General features: G+C 34.3%; 1 protein-coding gene across 3 annotated transcripts in view; it reads left to right on the forward strand.

Annotated features, from left to right (window-relative positions):
• LRBA (LPS responsive beige-like anchor protein) overlaps positions 1–20,270 on the forward strand; it is a 781,201-nt gene that overhangs the window by 162,881 nt on the left and 598,050 nt on the right. For all 3 annotated transcript variants that reach the window (XM_042983782.1, XM_042983784.1, XM_042983783.1), the window contains exons 21-22: positions 1,757–1,880; positions 2,176–2,368. In XM_042983782.1, coding sequence (XP_042839716.1) covers positions 1,757–1,880; positions 2,176–2,368 — 317 coding nt within the window. The remainder of the gene's footprint in view (positions 1–1,756; positions 1,881–2,175; positions 2,369–20,270) is intronic.

Here is a 20,270-nt window from a genome sequence, read left to right on the forward strand (position 1 = left end):
TTGAAAAATATCTGCTTTTTTTTTATTGTTTATGAACTTAGTCTTGTTGAACAGTCTTTTCTTTTGATATTTAGAATTTTAAGCACTTGTACAAAGTGTACATTTTTCATCTTTTTAAGATTATTGACATTGAAATAACTGACTTGTAGAGTTTAGAAATTTAATTACCTTTTGTGCGGTGAGTTGTGTTTATGGTACTCTGTTTCAGTACTAGTTTTAAAAACATGTCTGGGAAGTTTAATTTTCCTCATCCTTCAGGGAGACTTGCTGTTATTATTTTAGAGAGTAAGAAAAGGAGAAAATCTTGAGTATATGTATATAAATATAAATTATATTTTATGATTATAGAGATGACTTATTGAAGTAAGAATTTTAGAATGTATGATCTATGTAATATACTATCTCAGAAAGGCACACACTATAGTATGGTGTTTAAAAGCATCACCTGCCCAGGTTTTTATATTGTTTATGTTTCTTAATAGTTGTGTGAATTGCTTAATTTCTGTGTGCCTCAGTTTTCTTATCTCTAAAAAGGGGATAAAATCAGTATTTAGCTGTCATTATATATGGGTTTTCTTAAAATAGTACCTCATGATAGTATATTCTCAAAATTAAGTGTCTATTATTGTCATTACAATTATTATTATGATTATTATCATCATTGTAATCATTTTCCAGGCAGAGAAATTTTTCAATTTGTCATTAGAAGAATTCAGAAATTACTTCCCAAATGTCTTTTATTGTATGATAAAATATCTTCGTACTTGCTGTTTTGCACTCACCAAAAACCTTGGCAAAAGGCTAGTTCAGAAGTTCTGAATTGTAATAGGGTAAAAACTTAATATATTTATTTAATTTTAAATTCAGGGTTATAGCTGTTTTTGTTTCTTTATAGTTCTGGATTTAAGTATATATTTTAAAGAATTTTTTTCCTTAAAGCTAAATACTAGAAATTTAGACAGCGTTATTTTTAAGACCATTACAGTAGCAATTTCATTTGTATTTGGGGTGTTGAATAGGTTTTAATTTTATTTGTTTTTTAACCTAATTTCACTTTAAAAAAAAATTTTTTTTAATGTTTATTTATTTTTGAGACAGAGAGAGACACAGCATGAGCAGGGAAGGGGCAGAGAGAGAGGGAGACACAGAATGTGAAGCAGGCTCCAGGCTCTCAGCTGTCAGCACAGAGCCCGACGCGGGGCTTGAACTCACAAACCCGTGAGATCATGACCTGAGCCGAAGTCGGACGCTAAACCGACTGAGCCACCCAGGCGCCCCCCTAATTTCACTTTTAAAATCATGGAGGAAAATTGTAGTAGCTTTTAAAATTTGCTATGATAAATGGAAAGCTTTGTGCATAAAACATCTATTTTGTTGAAAAACTGAGAACTTTTTCTGAGATTTTGATTACAGCTTTTGAGTTTGAGATCAACTTTACTAATTGGCAGAAATTATGGAAAATTGTTAGTTTTACTATTATTTAATTCATAGATAACATAATTTTATTTAATATAACATTTTAAAATTTGGCTTTACTTTCATACATTCTAATGATGAAATAAATTCCTTATTCATGGAGGCTTTCTAAATAGATGTATTGTCATTTTTTTTCTGCAGGTGATCATTTTTTTTTATAATACAAGGATGTTTTCAGTAGACATCTATGTCAGGGAAGCTAGAGAAATATATTAATGATCTTCCATCATGAATTTTTTGTAATGTTTTGGTTTTTACTAATTTATGAATTGTCTTACAGAGATACTAAAAGTAATTGCAACCTTACTTCGAAATTCTCCCCAGTGTCCTGAAAGCATGGAAGTTCGCAGAGCCTTTCTTTCTGATATGATTAAACTTTTTAATAACAGTAGAGAAAATAGAAGGTAAGGTTTGAATTTTATCTAAGAAAAATTGCTTTAAAAAATACTGTGCAATGAATTTTCCATATGCTTTTTTCATTAAGGGTATATAAGTAATGTACCTTATATTTAAAGTCAATTTCAGTACCACCTTCTTTAATTGTTTTAATAGATGGAGGTGGCTTTTTTTTTTTTTTTTGGCTTATTTTGTTTTGAACTTTTACTTTTTAGAATTCTTAGAGATGAGGGTTTTTTTTTTTAATTTTTTAAATTAAAAAAAGTTTTTTTTAGTAATTCAGTATCCTCTTATAATTTTCAGGAGCTTGTTACAGTGTTCTGTATGGCAAGAATGGATGCTTTCTCTTTGTTATTTCAATCCTAAGAATTCTGATGAGCAAAAGATAACAGAAATGGTTTATGCAATATTCAGAATCCTACTTTACCATGCAGTCAAATATGAGTGGGGTGGCTGGCGTGTGTGGGTAGATACCTTATCAATCACACATTCAAAGGTAAGTTTTTTTAATGAAAATTTATTTTAGTGTTATAAATGTCTATAATTTTGTGTTTTACTCATTTAAAAATTTTATGTACTTAAAAGCAAGGAAAAAAGACATTCTCTGAAAGCACAGTGAAAGAACAACTAAAAGGAATCACTAAGAAGAAAAATTTTCCAATTTCTTCAGAATCAAAACGAGGTTTCAAATGTTATTTTTATTGTGCTTAATAAAGTGAAACCTCATGGCATAGCATAAAGGAACTTATATTTTCAAGTAGCCATTTTCACAGATACGGTTCTCTAAATTTTAGGGTAGTTTGAAGCTTTTGAACACAAGGTGGCGCAGTATATTCAAAGATGAGAAGGTATTTTAGTAATGTAAGGTGGTTGAGTTAACTAGAAAAGCTTGGGCTAATATGTGTCCTTTGGTCACATTACAGTCAGTTAAAAAATTGATTTGGGAGAATCTGCTAGTCTTTTATTTATTTTTATTTTTTTAATTTAAGCCAGTGTAAGTTATTTTTATATAGCTTTTGTTTAAAATGTTTTTAATGAAATATTCTACACCTACAAAAATGTATAAGGAATAATGTACCTACCAGTATTTATGACATTGGGTTCTCCATCCCAGTTTTCTTTGTCTATCATTGTTATGCCCTCTCTCCTTCCCCTTATAATTAAGGTTATAATTTGGGTGTTTTCATTATTTCTATTTCCTTCTTATGTATATTTTAACACATACACATCTGAACAGTAAATAATTTATATTTCATGTTTATACTTAATATAAAGAATATCACATTAAATGCATTTTTCTGTAGCTGGCTGTTTTTACTTATCATTGTTTGAGATTCATCCATATTGACCCATGTAGTTGGGTTCATTTTCTCAGTTGTGTTGTATTCCATGGTATGGCTTTATCCATTTACCAGTTGATGAACATTTTTGATACATTTTGTATATATTTGTAAGTTTCTCTCTCTACATTCCTAGAAGTGGAACTGTTTACTTGTAAGATGCAGATGTTGAACATTAGAAGATAATGCAATTTTTTCCCCCAGATTGGTATATCACTTTACATACTCTCCAGTGATGTATAAGTGCTCATTGATTCACATCACCTCAGCACTTGGTATGGCTGGAGTTTTAAAAATTTGCACATTTGGTGAATTAAAAATTTTTTTTTTAACATTATTCACTTTTTGAGAGATAGAGAGTGTGAGCAGGGCAGGGGCAGAGAGAGAGAGGGAGACACAGAATCCGAAGCAGGCTCTAGGCTCTGAGCTGTTAGCACAGAGCCGGATGTGGGGCTTGAACTCACAAACCGTGAGATCATGACCTGAGCCAAAGTCAGAAGCTTAATTGACTGAGCCACCCAGGTACCCCATACATTTGATGAATTTTAAATGCTGTACCTCCATAATTTTAAGTTACATTTACTTATTGTTTTGTGGGAACTTAAAAAATATATTCTTGTTTTAATCTTTTGATTACTGTATTATTTATGAATATCTTTTGTCAATTTATTTACTTAAGTTTTAGAGTTTTGTGTTTGTATTTTCTGAGGAAATTTTACATTTCAAATATTAACGCAGTAAAATTTAGTTTCTTTCATGGTTTATGCATTTTGTATCTGGTTTAAGAACTCTTTCTATACTCAGAAGGAATATAACCATACAATTATATTATTATAAATTAACTAGAAAGAATAAAGAACAGAAATGGTAAATTTTATATATCTTTAATTTTTTTTTTTTTTACTCTCATAGTTTATTATTCTGGAATATTTTGCCATTCTTGTGGAATATATTGCCAGTTCCTCAATGTACTTATTTAGGTGCTTGAATAACTTTTAGTTATTTGAAAGTACCTAAGAGTTATATATTCTGCTTTCTTCTTACTCAGTGAGAGGAGGGTGTGTTATTATCACAAGGATTTACAAAGATATCTTAGATTGGAAGATACCGCTCTAATTTATGTTTGAGAATAATGCAGTGATAAATAAGAAAAAGATTTGATTTTATAAAAATGTTCTTAGTCACTACATTTTTTGGGCTGACTAGTCTAAAACGGGGTTCTGCCCGTGTTTTTATAAATAAAGTTTTATTCAAACACAGCCACTTCCATCTATTTTTATATTTTCTCTGGCTGCTTTCATGCTATAAGTATTCAGTATTTGCAACAGAGACTGTATGGCTTCCAAGCCTAAAATATCTACTTTCTGGTACTTTACAGAAACTATTTGCTACCTCTTGTTGAAATTAATTTAGTTTGTGCTGATGCCCAGATCTTTTGATTTCTATTGTAGTAGGCTGCTGCAGTCTGGACTAATTTTCTGCTAGTATTGTATTCCTCTTTACAAAAGATAATGAGAAAAACAGGATTGAGTTTGGGTCTTACATACATTTGGATTGGATTTCAGATCTAGGGGAATTCTAGGTTAGGGGAGTATCAGTATAAATTAGATTTTTCTTTCTTTTTTTTTTTTAATTTTTTTTTGACGTTTATTTACTTTTGAGACAGAGAGAAACAGAGCATGAACGGGGGAGGGGCAGAGAGAGAGGGAGACACAGAATCCGAAACAGGCTCCAGGCTCTGAGCTGTCAGCACAGAGCCCGACGCGGGGCTTGAACTCACGGACCATGAGATCATGACCTGAGCCGAAGTCAGATGCTTAACCGACCGAGCCACCCAGGCGCCCCTAAATTAGATTTTTCAAAATTTCAAATTACTATATGTTAATTCTGTGCTTTTATACATACTTTTGTTTGTTCACGTCCTTAAGAAGAATGGCTAGAAGAATATAAACTTTAGATCAGTAATTCTTTTTTTCAAATCTTTTTATTACTTTTTAAAGTTTATTTATTTTGAGAGACAGAGTGGAGGAGGGGCAGAGGAAGGAGAGAGGGAATCCCAGGCAGGCTCCATGCTGTCAGTGTGGAGCCCGATGTGGGCTCAAACTCATGAACCATGAGATCATGGCCTGAGCTGAAACCAAGAGTCGAACGCTTAACTGACAACTACCCAAGTGCCTAGATCAGTAATTCATAAAGTACAGCCTGAAGACATTGCAAGCCTATGAGACTTTTTCAGAAAATGTGTGAGGTCCTCCTTTCCCAGCTATGTGTCTTTTGAAAGTGTATTTTTTTATATACATAAATCAAAACAGTATATAATACAACACATTGAATATAAAAACAGATATTAGAGTGCAACATCTATTAAGCTAGAATTTAAAGAGATTTGCGAAAATGTGAAATCCTAGCACTCTTCTCATTGTTATCTTCTCATTATGTTATTTACACTAACATATAATGGATTTATTGTTATTTTGGAATGTGTATTTGTAAGGTTTCTTAGTCTTAATTTTTAATATGATAAGTAGTAATAGATATACCCCATAAAAATAAAAAGTTTTGGGGAGCCACAGTACCTTTTAAGAGTGTAAAGCATCCTGAGATGAAAGAGCTTGAGAACTGCTGAATTCATAGAATATTTAAGGACAATAGTCTTTTAATTTCCTGTGTACAGGATTAGGAGGTTAAACTAGGAAGTACCTCCAGTATCTTTGAATTTCTGAACATTTTTGACTAAACATTTATATTTAGTTACCAGTCCCTTTGTGTATGTAATGAAGTGAACACGGGCTTTGGACGAAGGATAGTTCTGGGTTTGAATTCTGGTTTATAGTATTTTGTGGTTGTGTAAACTCAGACAAGTTTCTAAACTTTTTTTAACTATCAGTGTCTAATCTAGAAATGGTAAATGTGGATATGTATAAGAAGTTAATGAAAGAAATCACAGAAAATAGAATAAATTCTCAGTGACTGTTTTCCTTTGTTACAGCTCTATCATTCTTCCTATTCATCTCTTTGTTTTAATTCTCACTTCCAACACACTAGTTCAGACCCTGAGTCACTTCATGTTTGATATAAACCCAACTTTTAAAATAATTACTTATATCTACAATAATTTGTGTAGTGTGTATGCTGTGAAGTGTTATAATAGAATTGTGACTACCCAACTTAAGAACATGCTATGTGGTTCTCCCTTTTCAACCCCCACCTTAAATCTAATCTCTATTTTGAATTTTGTGTTTATCATTTCCTTCTTTAAAAAGTTGAAAAATATATTCCTAAATAATATATGATCTGATTTTCCCTATTTTTGTATTTTATGAAAATGACATCATACTGTGTGGATGCTTCTATTCCTTATTTTTTCTCAAACTTTTTGTTTTTAGAATTATTTTTTATTGTTACATACAGCTTTGGTTCATTCATTTATACTGCTATGAATAAGTCAGGATGCTCAAAGGCAACGGTTTTACTATAGTTGTCAGTTTTATACTTCTTATAACTGTGGCTCCCAGTAGGAAATTTATAGTGACCATGTATGTATGTACACACTCACATGCATGCACCCTTCTCTCATACACCTGAAACAGAGGTTTCAGGAAACAGTATTTACCCTTCCTAAACTTTGGTATATAGGGATATATTCTTTGGTTTTCTTTTATGTTAAAAAATGCTAATGATGCCCCAGTAGGTTGATTCTGTGATCTGCCAGGTGAATTATCCTCAGTTTGAAAAGAGCACTGCTCTAGGAAATATAAGTAGGAGTAGAATTGCTAGATCCTGAGTAATGTTTCACCCTCTAATCCATGACACTTTATTTATTTAAATGTTTATTTTGAGAGAGAGAGAGAGCGAGCTAGTGTGCACGTGTGTGCATGCACAAGCAGGGGAGGGGCAGAGAGAGACAGAGAGAGTGAGAGAATCCCAAACAGGCTCCATGCTGTCAGCACAGAGCCCAACGCAGGGCTTGAATTCAGTGAACCATGAGATCCTGACCTGAGCTGAAATCCAGAGTTGGACGCTCAACCAGCTGAGCCACCCAGGTGCCCCTCATGACACTTTAAAGCTCTTATTTTTGCAAGCTTTTGTTTTCTGCCTATGTTAAAATATTTTTTTTTTCTTCCCTTTAGTGGTTTGTAGTTCTTTATACATGTCTAGATCATTTCTACTCTGGATATTTCTAATGATCAGTAGCCTTAGGTATTATTTTCCTGTAAGTTTATTATGCTAAAAATAACTTACGTAATGTTACTCCCTCCACAAACCCTTTGTTTTAATTTTCATAAAAAGGCAAAGTTTTTTTTTTTAACAAGAGTTTCTACTCAATCTTTCATTTCCTCTTGAACAAAGGATTTCCTGCCTTACCTTCCACTTAACTTTTTAACTTTTAAAAGTTATATCATTCTTTGTTAAAAAGCTTCATTTTTGTTTATTCATGGCATGAACTTTGTGTTCCTTTGTAATTAGCCATATCCTTCGTATTTTTCAGGATTTAACTCCCTCAATCACTTATAGTGCATTCTGTGTGAATTCACAGCACTTAATTTTCTCTTGGTATTTCTCTTTAAGTAGTCTCTCTCTGTCTCCCTCCTTTTCCCATTCCCATTTCTCCCTCAGCTTCTCTTCCTCTCCCCCTCTACCTGTCCTCTCTACTCAGTCTTCTCCACCCCTCTGCTCTATTAGGTACTGTGGGTATCTAGTGCAATCTGTGCTGCCTTCTGTCCCTGCTGCTGCCATCTATCACTGCCTAGCTAACTCTCTCCCCCTTTGTTTGTTTCTCTTTCTTCTTTTGGCCACTTTTCCTCTTTCTTGTCCCTCTCTCTGTTCTTCTCTTCAACATTCCTTCCTCCATTCTGTACCCTCTGTCTTCTCCTTTCCCCCAGCCTATGTCTCTTTCTCTCTGTTCTGTCCTCAGTGAATCTGTGTTTGTTTTGTCTCTGCTTGAGTGGTTACATACTCTGTGGTCTCTCTCATTCATTTTCTTTTTTCTTTTAAAAAATATATTTTAAAGTTTATATTCATTTTGAGAGAGAGAGAGCACACAAGCAGGGGAAGGGCAGAGAGAGAGGGAGAGGCAGAATCCCAAGCAGGTTGCATGCCGTCAGTGTAGAGCCAGATGCGGGACTTGAACTCATGAACCATGAGATCATGACCTGAACCGAAATCAAGAGTCGAATGCATAACTGACTGAGCCACTGAGGCGCCCCTCTCTCATTTGTTTTCAATCACCTGTGTCCAAGTCTTACAGTAGTTGTGTACTGCTTTTCTTCCCATTTCTACCTTAACTCTTTTTTTCCTTTTCCTTTCCACTACTCCCTTTCTTCCTATCTTCTTGTATTTGAGTACCTCTAGCTACTATGAAAGATAGAAGGATGCATCAGGAACAGATCTTATCCTAAAAAAAGTTACTTTCTAATATGGGAGATAATATTTTATATATATATATATATATATATATATATATATATATATATGTAAAACACTAAAAAACAAGGCAGGAAGGAATAAATGCCATAGAAGAGATACTCACATTGAATGGGTAGACAGCCTCACAATGAGGCTATCTGAGACACTGGTAGAACAGATGTCATTTGATGACAGTGTTGAAAGGTAAATAGGATTTGGGCATGTAAAGACTGGAATGATGAAAATCACTGGTGGAAGAATTGACATAAACAGAGGTACAGAGGTGGTGTTACTGAGGAAAAAGCATGGTGAGTTGTTGGTTTGCTTGGGAATATGTAACGTACATGAAGAAGAGCAGTAATGAGTGATACAGCAAATGTTTGCCATTTAATTATGAGTGATCCTATAATATCTCTCTTCTATATTATTTGTTAGAAATGAGCTCTTACATCTTATTTTGGTTGTTCCTTGTAAGCTCTGATGAGTAGGGACAAAAGATTTTATACATCTTTATATCTCCTGTAGAATTGTGCATAGAGCAATGTGGCAGTTGCACATTAAATATTTGTTGCAGGAAGAAGGAAGATGCGCACCATCATTGTTTGGGCTGTCTAGTTTAGCTGTCACATGGTACCGGGGCACCCTGTATGTGCCTTAGCATCTCAGTCTTCTGTTATCAGTGACTGACGAAATAGCTGCAGCAGCTGTCTTGAAAGTATGTGTACCATAACTACACACAGTCTGATTTGGGAATCTCTCATCAGAGTAACTTGAGATGTATATTTTATTATAGTCTCCTGCACTTCACCCCAGAATCTTAATCTGAATCTCATGGGATGTTCCCAGAAATCTGTGTTTTAAAGTTATCCCTTCTTATGCATTCTGTATTTCAAGTGCCCCTCTGAGTGTACAGAATTATTTTTACTAACCTTTATAAAATTCTTCCCTTCCTGCCTTTACACTAAGCTGTTAATGTAATATATTCTTTAGAAAGTATCACAGATATAGAGGAATTATACATAAATTGAATATGGACCCCAGTTAAGACCCCTTAATACATTTTAAAAATTAATGAAAACGTTTTATGTCATTCTGGGAGCATATGTTATGGTGTAGAGAATGTTGAAAGAAGAAGTATAAACTCCACTTATACAAAAAAACCCAAAAGTATGATTTGTATATTTTAAGTATATGTATTTATAGTTTATGTGTATATTATATATAGTTTATATATGTTATATATTTATAGCTTATAAAACTATTACATACAACTATTATTTATATGTATTTATAGTTTATATATTATACATAGTTTACATATACAGTTTTAACTTATGTTTTTCTTTACTCCAGTGACTTACAGCTTTAAACAGATATTAAAACCTTTACAAAGAAAATAGTTACTTTATGGAGAGGCCTGTCTTGCCTGTTTTGGGCCAAGAACCAGTCTTTGAGTCAAGTTTTAGTATTAAAATTACAAAATGGAATAAATGCTGATTAAGTCAATTGTAGAGTATTTTTATCTGAGTAAAACTAGACTTATTACTGTTTGCTGCTTAAGTATACTTTTAAAAATAAATGCTAAACCTTTACTTAATGCTGTGAGGGGGAAAAAAATTTAAAATTGTAGTATACATTAGTTCTTGTGGTTTTTACCTTTAAAGCTTAATAAATGTCCTTTAGTTTTATTTCTCTATGTGAAAATTTTTCATTAATGAAAATCTTTTCTCATAAGGTTTTACAAAGTAATTTATTTGAATATTGCTATGTTAATTACTTTGGACTTCTAATATCTTGACATCTGTCTTTGCAATGGACAGCTGACATTCTAAGGTGCTTCAAATGAATATTTACTAAAGTTTAGGATGGAGCTGAAGTGATTCAGTAAGTAGGTGAACAGTTTGTAGCGTGTTGTTAGAAATTCTGCCAGAAGTATTGAGACCAAATTTTTTTCTCTAAAAATACTCACTCTGAAGCTTTACATTTTTATACATGTGATACTGAAGTGATGCTTATTTTTTCTTTGTGCAGCCATTTAAAATCTCAATATCATAAATTTATAACGTGGATCTTGATAAAGTACTGGTGTGTAAAAAACTAATGTTGCAGAATTGTATAGCTTTTGCAGAGTTACATCAGGATACATTCAGCTGCTATAAAAAGCCAAAGAAACTCAATTGCAATTTTATTGTCCAGTTTGATAGATTTCCTGCCACCTTTGTAGTAGGGAAGCTGTTTGTCACTGTATCTCTCTCCTCCAACAGCTGAACTAGATTTTATAAGCAGTAATAGGGTTTTCTAGTGTAACTGCCCTGTGTTGGTTACTTTGGTCTCAGAGTTTCAAATATGTACCTGTTAAGAGTAACCTTTGTAATTCCATTATTTTCTTAGGTATTTTCCAGGTTGTTATTGTTGATCCTTTTCCTTTCCTTTCCTTTGCTTTGCTTTGCTTTGCTTTGTTTTGCTTTCTTTAATTAAGTGGCTCTGTGCCCAGTGTGGAGCCTGAACTCATGACTCTGAGATCAAGAGCCGCACGCTCTGTTGACTGAGCCAACCAGGCATCCCACTTTTCCTTTTTTAAAATGCTTTAAATTTAACACTATCTTGAGGCATTAATTGATTCTGTTTTCACTTGGTATGCTAGATTGCTTCTACTCTTCAATTAAAATTTAAATTAAGGCATTTAAAATATCCTGAATTACGAGAACTGTTAAAAAATATCCTTTTTCTTTAACAAGTAAAACTCAAACTTCCTCTTATTTTTATGGATTTTACTTTTTAAGTAGGCCCATGGCCAGCATGGGCCTTGAACTCAAGACCTTGGGATCAAGAATAGGTTGCTCTACCGACTGAGCCAGCCAGGCACCCCAAACTCAAAACTTTAGGTACTATCTTTTGTCTAGGCCTATATTGCCATGAAGTAGGATGGGTCTGTGACTTAAAATAATCAGTGAGTAAAAGTTATTCACACTTACATGAATTTCAGTGGCTGCATATTATTAGGTATATACAGTACATCATATTATGGAGCCGTAAAGTTAAGTGCAAAAGCTGAGCTTTATAACATCTGAATGTTATCAGGTCACTTGTAGTTATAGGAAGGAAGACTGAGTAAATAAGGTAGTTTTCATTTTTTTGGCATTCTCCAAAATTTTATTTGGAAAAATTGGTGGATGTGATATTTTAAAAATCTATTGATTTGTGTTACAATGTACTGCATTAACACCATAGTTTAACTTTTCCTTATCTTTGAACAGTGCTGGGCCTGCTTTTATATAAATATCTCCTATTTTGTAGGGTAAATTCCTATAATTCCAGGAGCCTTTACATGTATTAAGAGGTTCTAAAGGATATTGCTAAATTACCATCTAAAAATTTGTACCCATTTATACTCTAGTTTTTATGAGAGCACCTGTCTAAACAGTTCTTAAAATGGGTCAAGATGACTTTTTATAAACAAAAATTAATAAGTTATTAACTGTATGATATTTTATGTCACTGTGCTTCCTATCTTTATCTAGATAAATGAGGATAATACTACTTGTCTTTTAGGGTTGTTCTGAAGATTATGTGTGTCAGTATGTGACAAATGCTTAAAACATTGTACAATAAGCATTCTCTATATCTCAGCTATTGCCACAGGTATTTAATAATATATCTGGACCATATCCTTACCAAAATGGACTTAACTTGATATTTATTACTAAATATGTATTTTTAAGCATGTTGCAGAACTAGGGAGCAACTATTATTTTAGATAGATTTTCATAATTTAAGGAGGTTTGAGGGTAGAATATATTTATTCTTTTAAATAAGTTTCTTTTAAATTCTACAATGTTTCCATGTGTTACTATGATATTTATAGAGATTAAGAAAGTACTAAGTGGTTAGAAGGCTTCTGTTTTGTTTTATTTTACTTATTATTTAAAAATTTTTTTTTTTAATGTTTATTTTTGAGAGGGAGAAAGACAGAGTGCAAGCAGGGGAGGGGCAGAGAGAGAGGGAGACACAGAATCTGAAGCAGACTCCAGGCTCTGAGCTGTCAGCACAGAGCATGACATGGGGCTCGAACTCATGAAATGCATGACTATAACCTTAGCAGAAGTTGGATGCTCAACCAACTGAGCCACCCAGGTGCTCCTATTTTATGTTAGCTTGGTTTATTTATTTTGAGAGAGAGTGAGTGAGAGTGGGGGAGGGACAGAGAGAGAGAGAGAGAAAGAGAGAGAATCTCAAGCAGGCACCGCACTATCAATCCAGAGCCTGATGCAGGGCTCGAACTCATGAACCACGAGATCATGACCTGAGCCAAAATCAAGAGTCAGAGGCTTAACTGACTGAGCCACCCAGGTGCCCCATGCATCTGTTTAAATTGCATCCTCACTTGGTGTTAATAAGAAAGTGTTGGTCAAAAATCATTTTATGAAAGAATAAAGTTTGTTTTTTATATTTATTAGGGTTGCTTACTAAAAAAAGTTAAACTTCAGACCAAAAATTGATTTAACTTTGATGTAACTTCTGTATATTAGACTACTTAAAATTTTAGAAGGAAATGATTGAGTGTATTAATTTACTTTCCATATACTGGATTTCTCCAAAACTCTATTCAGAAAAATTGGTGGAGATAAATTTTAAAAAATATATTGAAAATTAATTTAAAGCCTTTGAGAACAAATAGCATTATATCATATAGCATATGTGTAGGATTATATATACGATACTCTTTTTTAAAAATTTTTTCTTAAAAAATTTTTTTTAATGTTTATTTATTTTTGACAGAGAAAGAGAGAGAGAGACAGAGCATGAGTGGGGAGGGACAGAGAGAGAGGGAGACACACAATCTGAAGCAAGCTCCAGGCTCTGAGTGGTCAGCACAGAGCCTGACGTGGGGCTCGAACTCACGGACCGCAAGATCATGACCTGAGCCAAAGTCAGACACTCAACCGACTGAGCCACCCAGGCACTCCTATATGATACTCTTCAAGACAACCCATGACAGCCCTTAAAGCACTGAAATAAGATTTTATTCAGGAACTATTGCAACAGGGAAAAAGAGACCTGAGTGTATAACTGGGCTCAGTTCTGAATACAACAAGGAAAAGTGGGGATTTATAGGCAAGGAAGAGGGTAGGAGTGGGGAAGAGATTCAGTGGGTGGAAAATTCATAAGAGGACACATCTTGGATAGAGGAGATTCTGGTTAAACAGACTTAACAGGTTTTTTTTTCTAAAAGCAGGCCAGGTTGATAAGATGTCACTGGGGATGGTGGGATTAAGAAATTGAAACAGAAATCAGGTTGATCAGTTATTGAAGGTGGGACCCCGAATTGCCACTTGCAGCTTTTAAAAAGAAAAGCAAAACTGGAGGCATCACAATTATGGATTTCCAGCTATATCACGTATAGTCATCAAGACAGTATGGTATTGGCACCAAAACAGGGTCAATGGAACAGAATAGAAAAGCCAGAAATGGACCCACAACCATATGGTTAGGTAATCTTTCACAAAGCAGGAAAAGACAATTTCTTCAACAAATGGTGTTAGGAAAATTGGACAGCAACATGCAGAAAAATGAAACTGGACCACTTTCTTATGCCATACACAAAAATAAATTCCAAATGGATGGAAGATGTAAATGGAGACATGAAACCATAGAAACCCTAGAGGAGAACACTGGCAGTAAGTTCTTTGACATCAGCCTTAGCAACTTCTTACTAGACACATCTCAGGCAGTAAGTTCTTTCACATCAGCCTTAGTAACTTCTTACTAGACACATCTCTGGAGGCAAGGGAAACAAAAGCAAAAATGAACTATTGGGACTTCAAGATACAGCAAAGGAAACAAAAAACAAAAAGCCTATGGAATGGGAGAAGATATGTGCAAATGACATATCTGATAAAGGACTATAAAATCTACAAAGAACATTGCAAACTCAGCATCCAAGAAACTAATAATTCGGTTAAGAAATGGGCAGAAGACATGAATATATATTTTTCCAAAGAAGACAGCCAGGTGGCCAACAGACACATGAAAAGATGCTCAACATCACTCATCATCAGGGAAATACATATTGAAACTACAATGAGATACCACCTCACACCTGTCAGAATGGCTAAAATTATCAACACAAGAAACAACAGATATTGGTGAGGATGTAGAAAAGGTGGAACTCTCATACTGGGAATGCAAACTAGTGCAGCCACTCTGGAAAACCAAATGGAAGTACCTCAAAAAGTAAAAAATAGAGCTACCCTATGATCTAGCAATTGTACTACTAGGTATTTACCAAAAGGATACAAAAATTCTTATTTTTTTTTAAATTTTTTTTTTTAACGTTTATTTATTTTTGAGACAGAGAAAGACAGAGCATGAACGGGGGAGGGTCAGAGAGAGGGAGACACAGAATCTGAAACAGGCTCCAGGCTCTGAGCTGTCAGCACAGAGCCCGACGCGGGGCTCGAACTCATGGACCGCAAGATCATGACCTGAGCCGAAGTCGGCCGCTTAACCAACTGAGCCACCCAGGCGCCCCTACAAAAATGCTTATTGGAAGGGATATGCACCCCAATATTTATAGCAGAATTATCAACAATAGCCAAATTATGGAAAGAGTGCAAATGTCCATCAACTGATGAATGGATAAAGAAGAGGTGGTATATATATACAATGGAATATTACTCAGCCATCAAAAAGAATGAAATCTTGCCATTTGCAATGATGTGGATGGAACTAGAGTGTATTATGCTAAACTAAATAAGTCAGAGAAAGACAAATACCATATGATTTCACTCATGTGGAATATAAGAAACAAAACAAGAACATAGGGAAAGGGGAAAAAAAAAGAGAAGCAAACCACAAGAGACACTTAAAAGACAGGGAACAAACTGAGGGTTGATGGAGCGAGGTGTCTGGGGGATGGGCAAAATGGGTGATGGCCTTAAGGAGGGCACTTACTGTGATAAGCACTGGGTGTTATATATAAATGATGAATCACTAAATTTTACTCCTGAAACCAGTATTTCCCTATATATTCACTAACCAGAATTTAAGTAAAAACTGGAAACAAAAAGACAAAAAAGATATGGAGGGTGGGGATTCTCTCTAAACTGACTTAACAAGATCCTTGCTGAAACTCAGAGATGCAGGTATGGCAAAGACAGGGCTTAAATGAGTAGCAGGATCAGAGGAGCTTGACTAACTTTGGTCCAGGAGAGAGTCTTTTTTAATGTAATACAGTTGTTCTACTTTAAACTTTGCTTTTTGTCTTTCCTTGACAGATTATATATAGATATGTTCCATTTTTTATTATTTACTCTTTTCATTTTTTTTTTGTAGAGGGTTTATTTTAAGCTACATATGAGTAGAATAGTATGGTTTATAAGTCAAATCCATTTGAAAATAATTTTTTAATTTCTCTGGTAAATTATGTAGTTGCCTTTTCAAGTGGTGGGTAAATAAAGCTTGTCCTTACCTGTAGGATAAAATTTCATCTCCTTCTCTGGGTTCACAAAGCCTTAAATAGTCTAATACCTGTTTAGCATTTACATGCATACTTACTGTTTTTATTGTTCACCACTTCTAGAAATACTTTAATCTTATTGTTTTACTGAATAACTCAAGTGTCTTAAATGAACCATGTTCTTTGACCATCCATTCTTATGCACGTTAAAAATTTTTTATGTTTAGGTATTTTTGAGAGAGACAGAGCACGAGCAGGTGAGGGGCAGAGAGAGAAGGAGAGAGAGAATCCAAAGCAGGCTCTGTGCAATTAGTGCACAGAGCCTGTTCTGGGGCTCGAAGTCATGAAACTGTGAGATCATGACCTGAGCTGAAATCAAGAGATGCTTAACTGACTGAGCCACCCAGGTGCCTCTACATTATTAAAATTTTTTCTGCACATCATCTCTCTTTGTTTTTAATCCTTTTCTATCTTGCAAATGAGTATTTACTGCTGAAGTCCAAACTTAAGTGTCAGCATTATTCTGCTATTTCCAGGTGCTTCTAGGTATTTCTAGGCAAATTATGTAATTTCTGTATATTGCTGGTAATATAGTGTATAAAACTCTAAACTACACTTCAAATTACTTGAAAACGTCTGTTTAAAAATGTAACATCTTTTTTAAAATGTTTGAGAGAGAGAGAGAGAATCCTAAGCATGCTTCTTGCTACTGTTAGCGCAGAGCCTGATGTGGGGCTCTAGTCCACTAACTGTGAGATCATGACCTGAGCCGTTAAATCAAGAGTCGGATGTTTAACTGACTGAGCCACCCAGGTGCCCCTGAAAAAGTCTTTAAAATATTCCCAAAGGGTACACAAAAGGCATGAACAAATGGAAAAACATATTTCCTAGAATAGGAAGACTCAACATCATAAAGTTATAGTAACATGATGTTTCTTTAGATTATTTTGTAAATTTAGTGAAGTATTGAGATAATACTAACCAATCATTTTTCTTTTTGTGGGGAGAAAGCTATTTAATTATTAAAGGTAATCATTAAGGAACAGTACAGTAAAATACATAGAAATAACCAGGTAAACTCTGTAACAAGCAATGACAAGGGGACTGACTCTACAAAATACTACAACATACCAAATGTCATAAATTTTCAAAATGTATTATTGACACATGAAGAGATAGGCTGACCTGGGAAATACAAAGTCCAAAAATACATGAAATTTCATAAAGACTTTAGCATATTATAAATGATGCATCTCCAGTCAGCAGGGAAAAATGGACTCTTTAATAAATGGTATTTGTATAATAGAAGTTTCATCTAAGGGGAAAAAAAGTTGGATCCCCAGGTAATTTAAAATATGGATTAATTAACTGGTAGGGAGAGAAACCATAAATAGGTTCTAGAAGAAAATCCAGAGCAGTATTCTTTAACCTTAGATTGTCTAATAATTTTCTAACTGTAATTTAGAATCTAGAACCATTAAAGAGGAAAGACTAATAGGTTTTTACTACATTAAAACAAACAAAAACTTTGTGATCAAAAAACAATACTATAAGCAAAGTCAAAAGGCATATGACATATTGGAAAAACAATTTAGAACCAGTGCAAAGGTAACATTGCTAACATATAAAGTCTTCCTAGGGGTGCCTGGGTGGCTCAGTTGCTTAGGGGACCGACTTCGGCTCAGGTCATGGTCTCATAGTTTGTGAGTTCAAGCCCTGTGTGGGGCTCTGTGCTGACAGCTCAGAGCCTGGAGCCTACTTCAGATTCTGTGTCTCCCCCTGTCTTACCCTTCCCCTGCTCACGCTCTGTGTCTGTCTCTCAGTAATAACTAAACATTAAAAAAAAAGGTTCTAGTCTTCCTAGAAGAAGATAGCAAAAGAAAGCCCAATAGAAAAATGGACAGAAGACATCAAACAAGCCATAGAAAACTAACTTCAAAAGTTACTTTAGCTATATAAAAAAATTAAAACTATCCTGAAATAGTTCACCAAGGTATATTACATGACAAAAGAAATTGTGGAGCAGTTTGTACTTTGGATGTTAATAAAACAAGTGGGAAAGTGAGAATTTATGTCTGTATATGCATGAGACTACCCTGGGAAGGTACATAAGAAATAACTGGTCGCCTGATTGTTGGGAGTTGTGCCAGTGAGGACAGTGGTAGGAGAGAAACTTAAACTACATACTGTTTTATATTTGAATCGTGTGAATTTTAGGGGAGGAAAATCTTTTTCTTGACCCTTTTAGAGTCCCAGGCTGGGCCTGAAAATTAAACTGATAAATAGAGATTAACAGAAGAAAAGCATATACATTTACTTAATATGTTTTACAGTACATGGGAGCCTTTATTAGAAAGTGAAAGACCCAAAGAAAGGGTTAAGCCTGAGGTTTTTTTTTTTTTTTTTTCTTAAACGTTTACTTACTTTTGAGAGAGCATGAGCGAGCAGGGGAGGGATAGAGAGAGAGAGAGGAACAGAGGATCCAAAGTAGGCTCTGCGCTGACAGCAGAGAGCCTGATGCGGGGCTTGAACTCACTAACCATGAGATTATGAGCAGAGCCCAAGTAGGGTGCTTAACCGACTGAGCCACCGAGGTACCCCAAGCCTGAGTGTTTTTATACTAGGTTTGATGAAGAGTGGAAAGTCATGGGAAAACACGATAGGACAGAGGGTATGAGCTAAGGGTAGTAAACTGGGGGAAAATTAGCGAGGCCTATTCATTTGGAGTTTTTTTTTTTTTTGGCATCCATGTATCTTCTGAGATAAGGAAGCTCCTTTCCTCTGGGTTATAGGGAGGGCACCTCTCACATGAGAGGCTTCAGAGAGCAGGAGGGGATCAGAGAGTTCTTCTAGAACCTGGTGTTTCTATAATCTACTTCAGATGAGAATGGAGAGGTCAGAGAGTTCTTCCTGCACCTGCTTTTTCTCAAATTCCTTCATCTTAAAATATTCAGTATGACAACATGCCATATTTTGTGGTAGTGCGTTAACCTTATCAAAATATACTACCTATTCAAACAATACTTTTAAGTTTTTTATGTGATGAATATATAGTGCAAATTATGTTATAGGACTTGTTTTCCTCACAGGATTGTTTCCCTTTGTTATTAAACTTAAAAAAAATTTTTTATAACTAATTCTCTTAAGTAGTAGCCTAGCCTTATGCTTGATACCCTTCCAGTAAGGTTGTAATAAGGAAGCATTTAGGAACTTAGATTTGAACCAGAGTATTTAGATTTGTAATCAAGATGCTTTGCATAAAATAGAGCAGTAAAAATTTATAACCTTAAAATAAGATTGATAAGCTTATGAATATTAATAACTTGACTTTATTGTATCTGTTATCTTTGCAACATTGTTGTTGCAAGCTGTGGGACCGAGCCTGTGTAAAAGGTCTCCTGTTGTGTGGTAGTGATCATTTTGAGACATGCTGATTGATATCCCATATAGGGAGATTCAGCTGTGTTTATAGATATCTTATTTATCAACTATGAAATGTTGGTAACCTAAGAATTAGAAGTTAACATGTAATACTCAGCTGATATTTCCATAGGAAAAAAACACATGAAAAAGATGCATTTGCTTAGTAAAGAAGGTTGGTTGCTAAACTTAGCCTAACATTCAAAAGGCTGAATTTTTATCGGTTAAAGTCTTTTAAACATATGGATTAATAATGTTAATCTCTTGATATATTGTTGTATCAATCTTTTATCTCCTAATTAGTAAATCTGAGTGACAATTAAGTTGAAAGTAATGGCAAAATAAATGTTGTAGTTATTAGCTCATGAGAATCTTTAGTAGTTTAGAGAAGTGCTTTCCAAACATTACAAACAGCTATAGATTAGCTGTCAAATGATTGTGAAGATTAATGACTAGTGCTTTAGCTGGGTAATTTAGAACAATATCTGGTAATTAATTAGGAATTATCAGTCACAAATACCTTTAGGAAAAACGGTATCAAAAAAGATAACAACACTGATAATTGCTCAATTGCCATTTAGCTTTTAGAGTATTGGAGTAAATTAAAGAGAAATTTCAAAATCAAGTTCAGAATTTTGAAAGCTTTTCTAATATTTATATTTACAGAAGAAAGAGTTAACAAGTTGGTTTGCTTAGGAAATACAAAACACTATTTACAACAGATTTGACTGCAAATCAGTATAATACAGAAGAAAAGATATTCCCTGTGGCAC

This window comes from Panthera tigris, chromosome B1, assembly GCF_018350195.1.
Source record: "Panthera tigris isolate Pti1 chromosome B1, P.tigris_Pti1_mat1.1, whole genome shotgun sequence".
Taxonomy (NCBI): domain Eukaryota; kingdom Metazoa; phylum Chordata; class Mammalia; order Carnivora; family Felidae; genus Panthera; species Panthera tigris.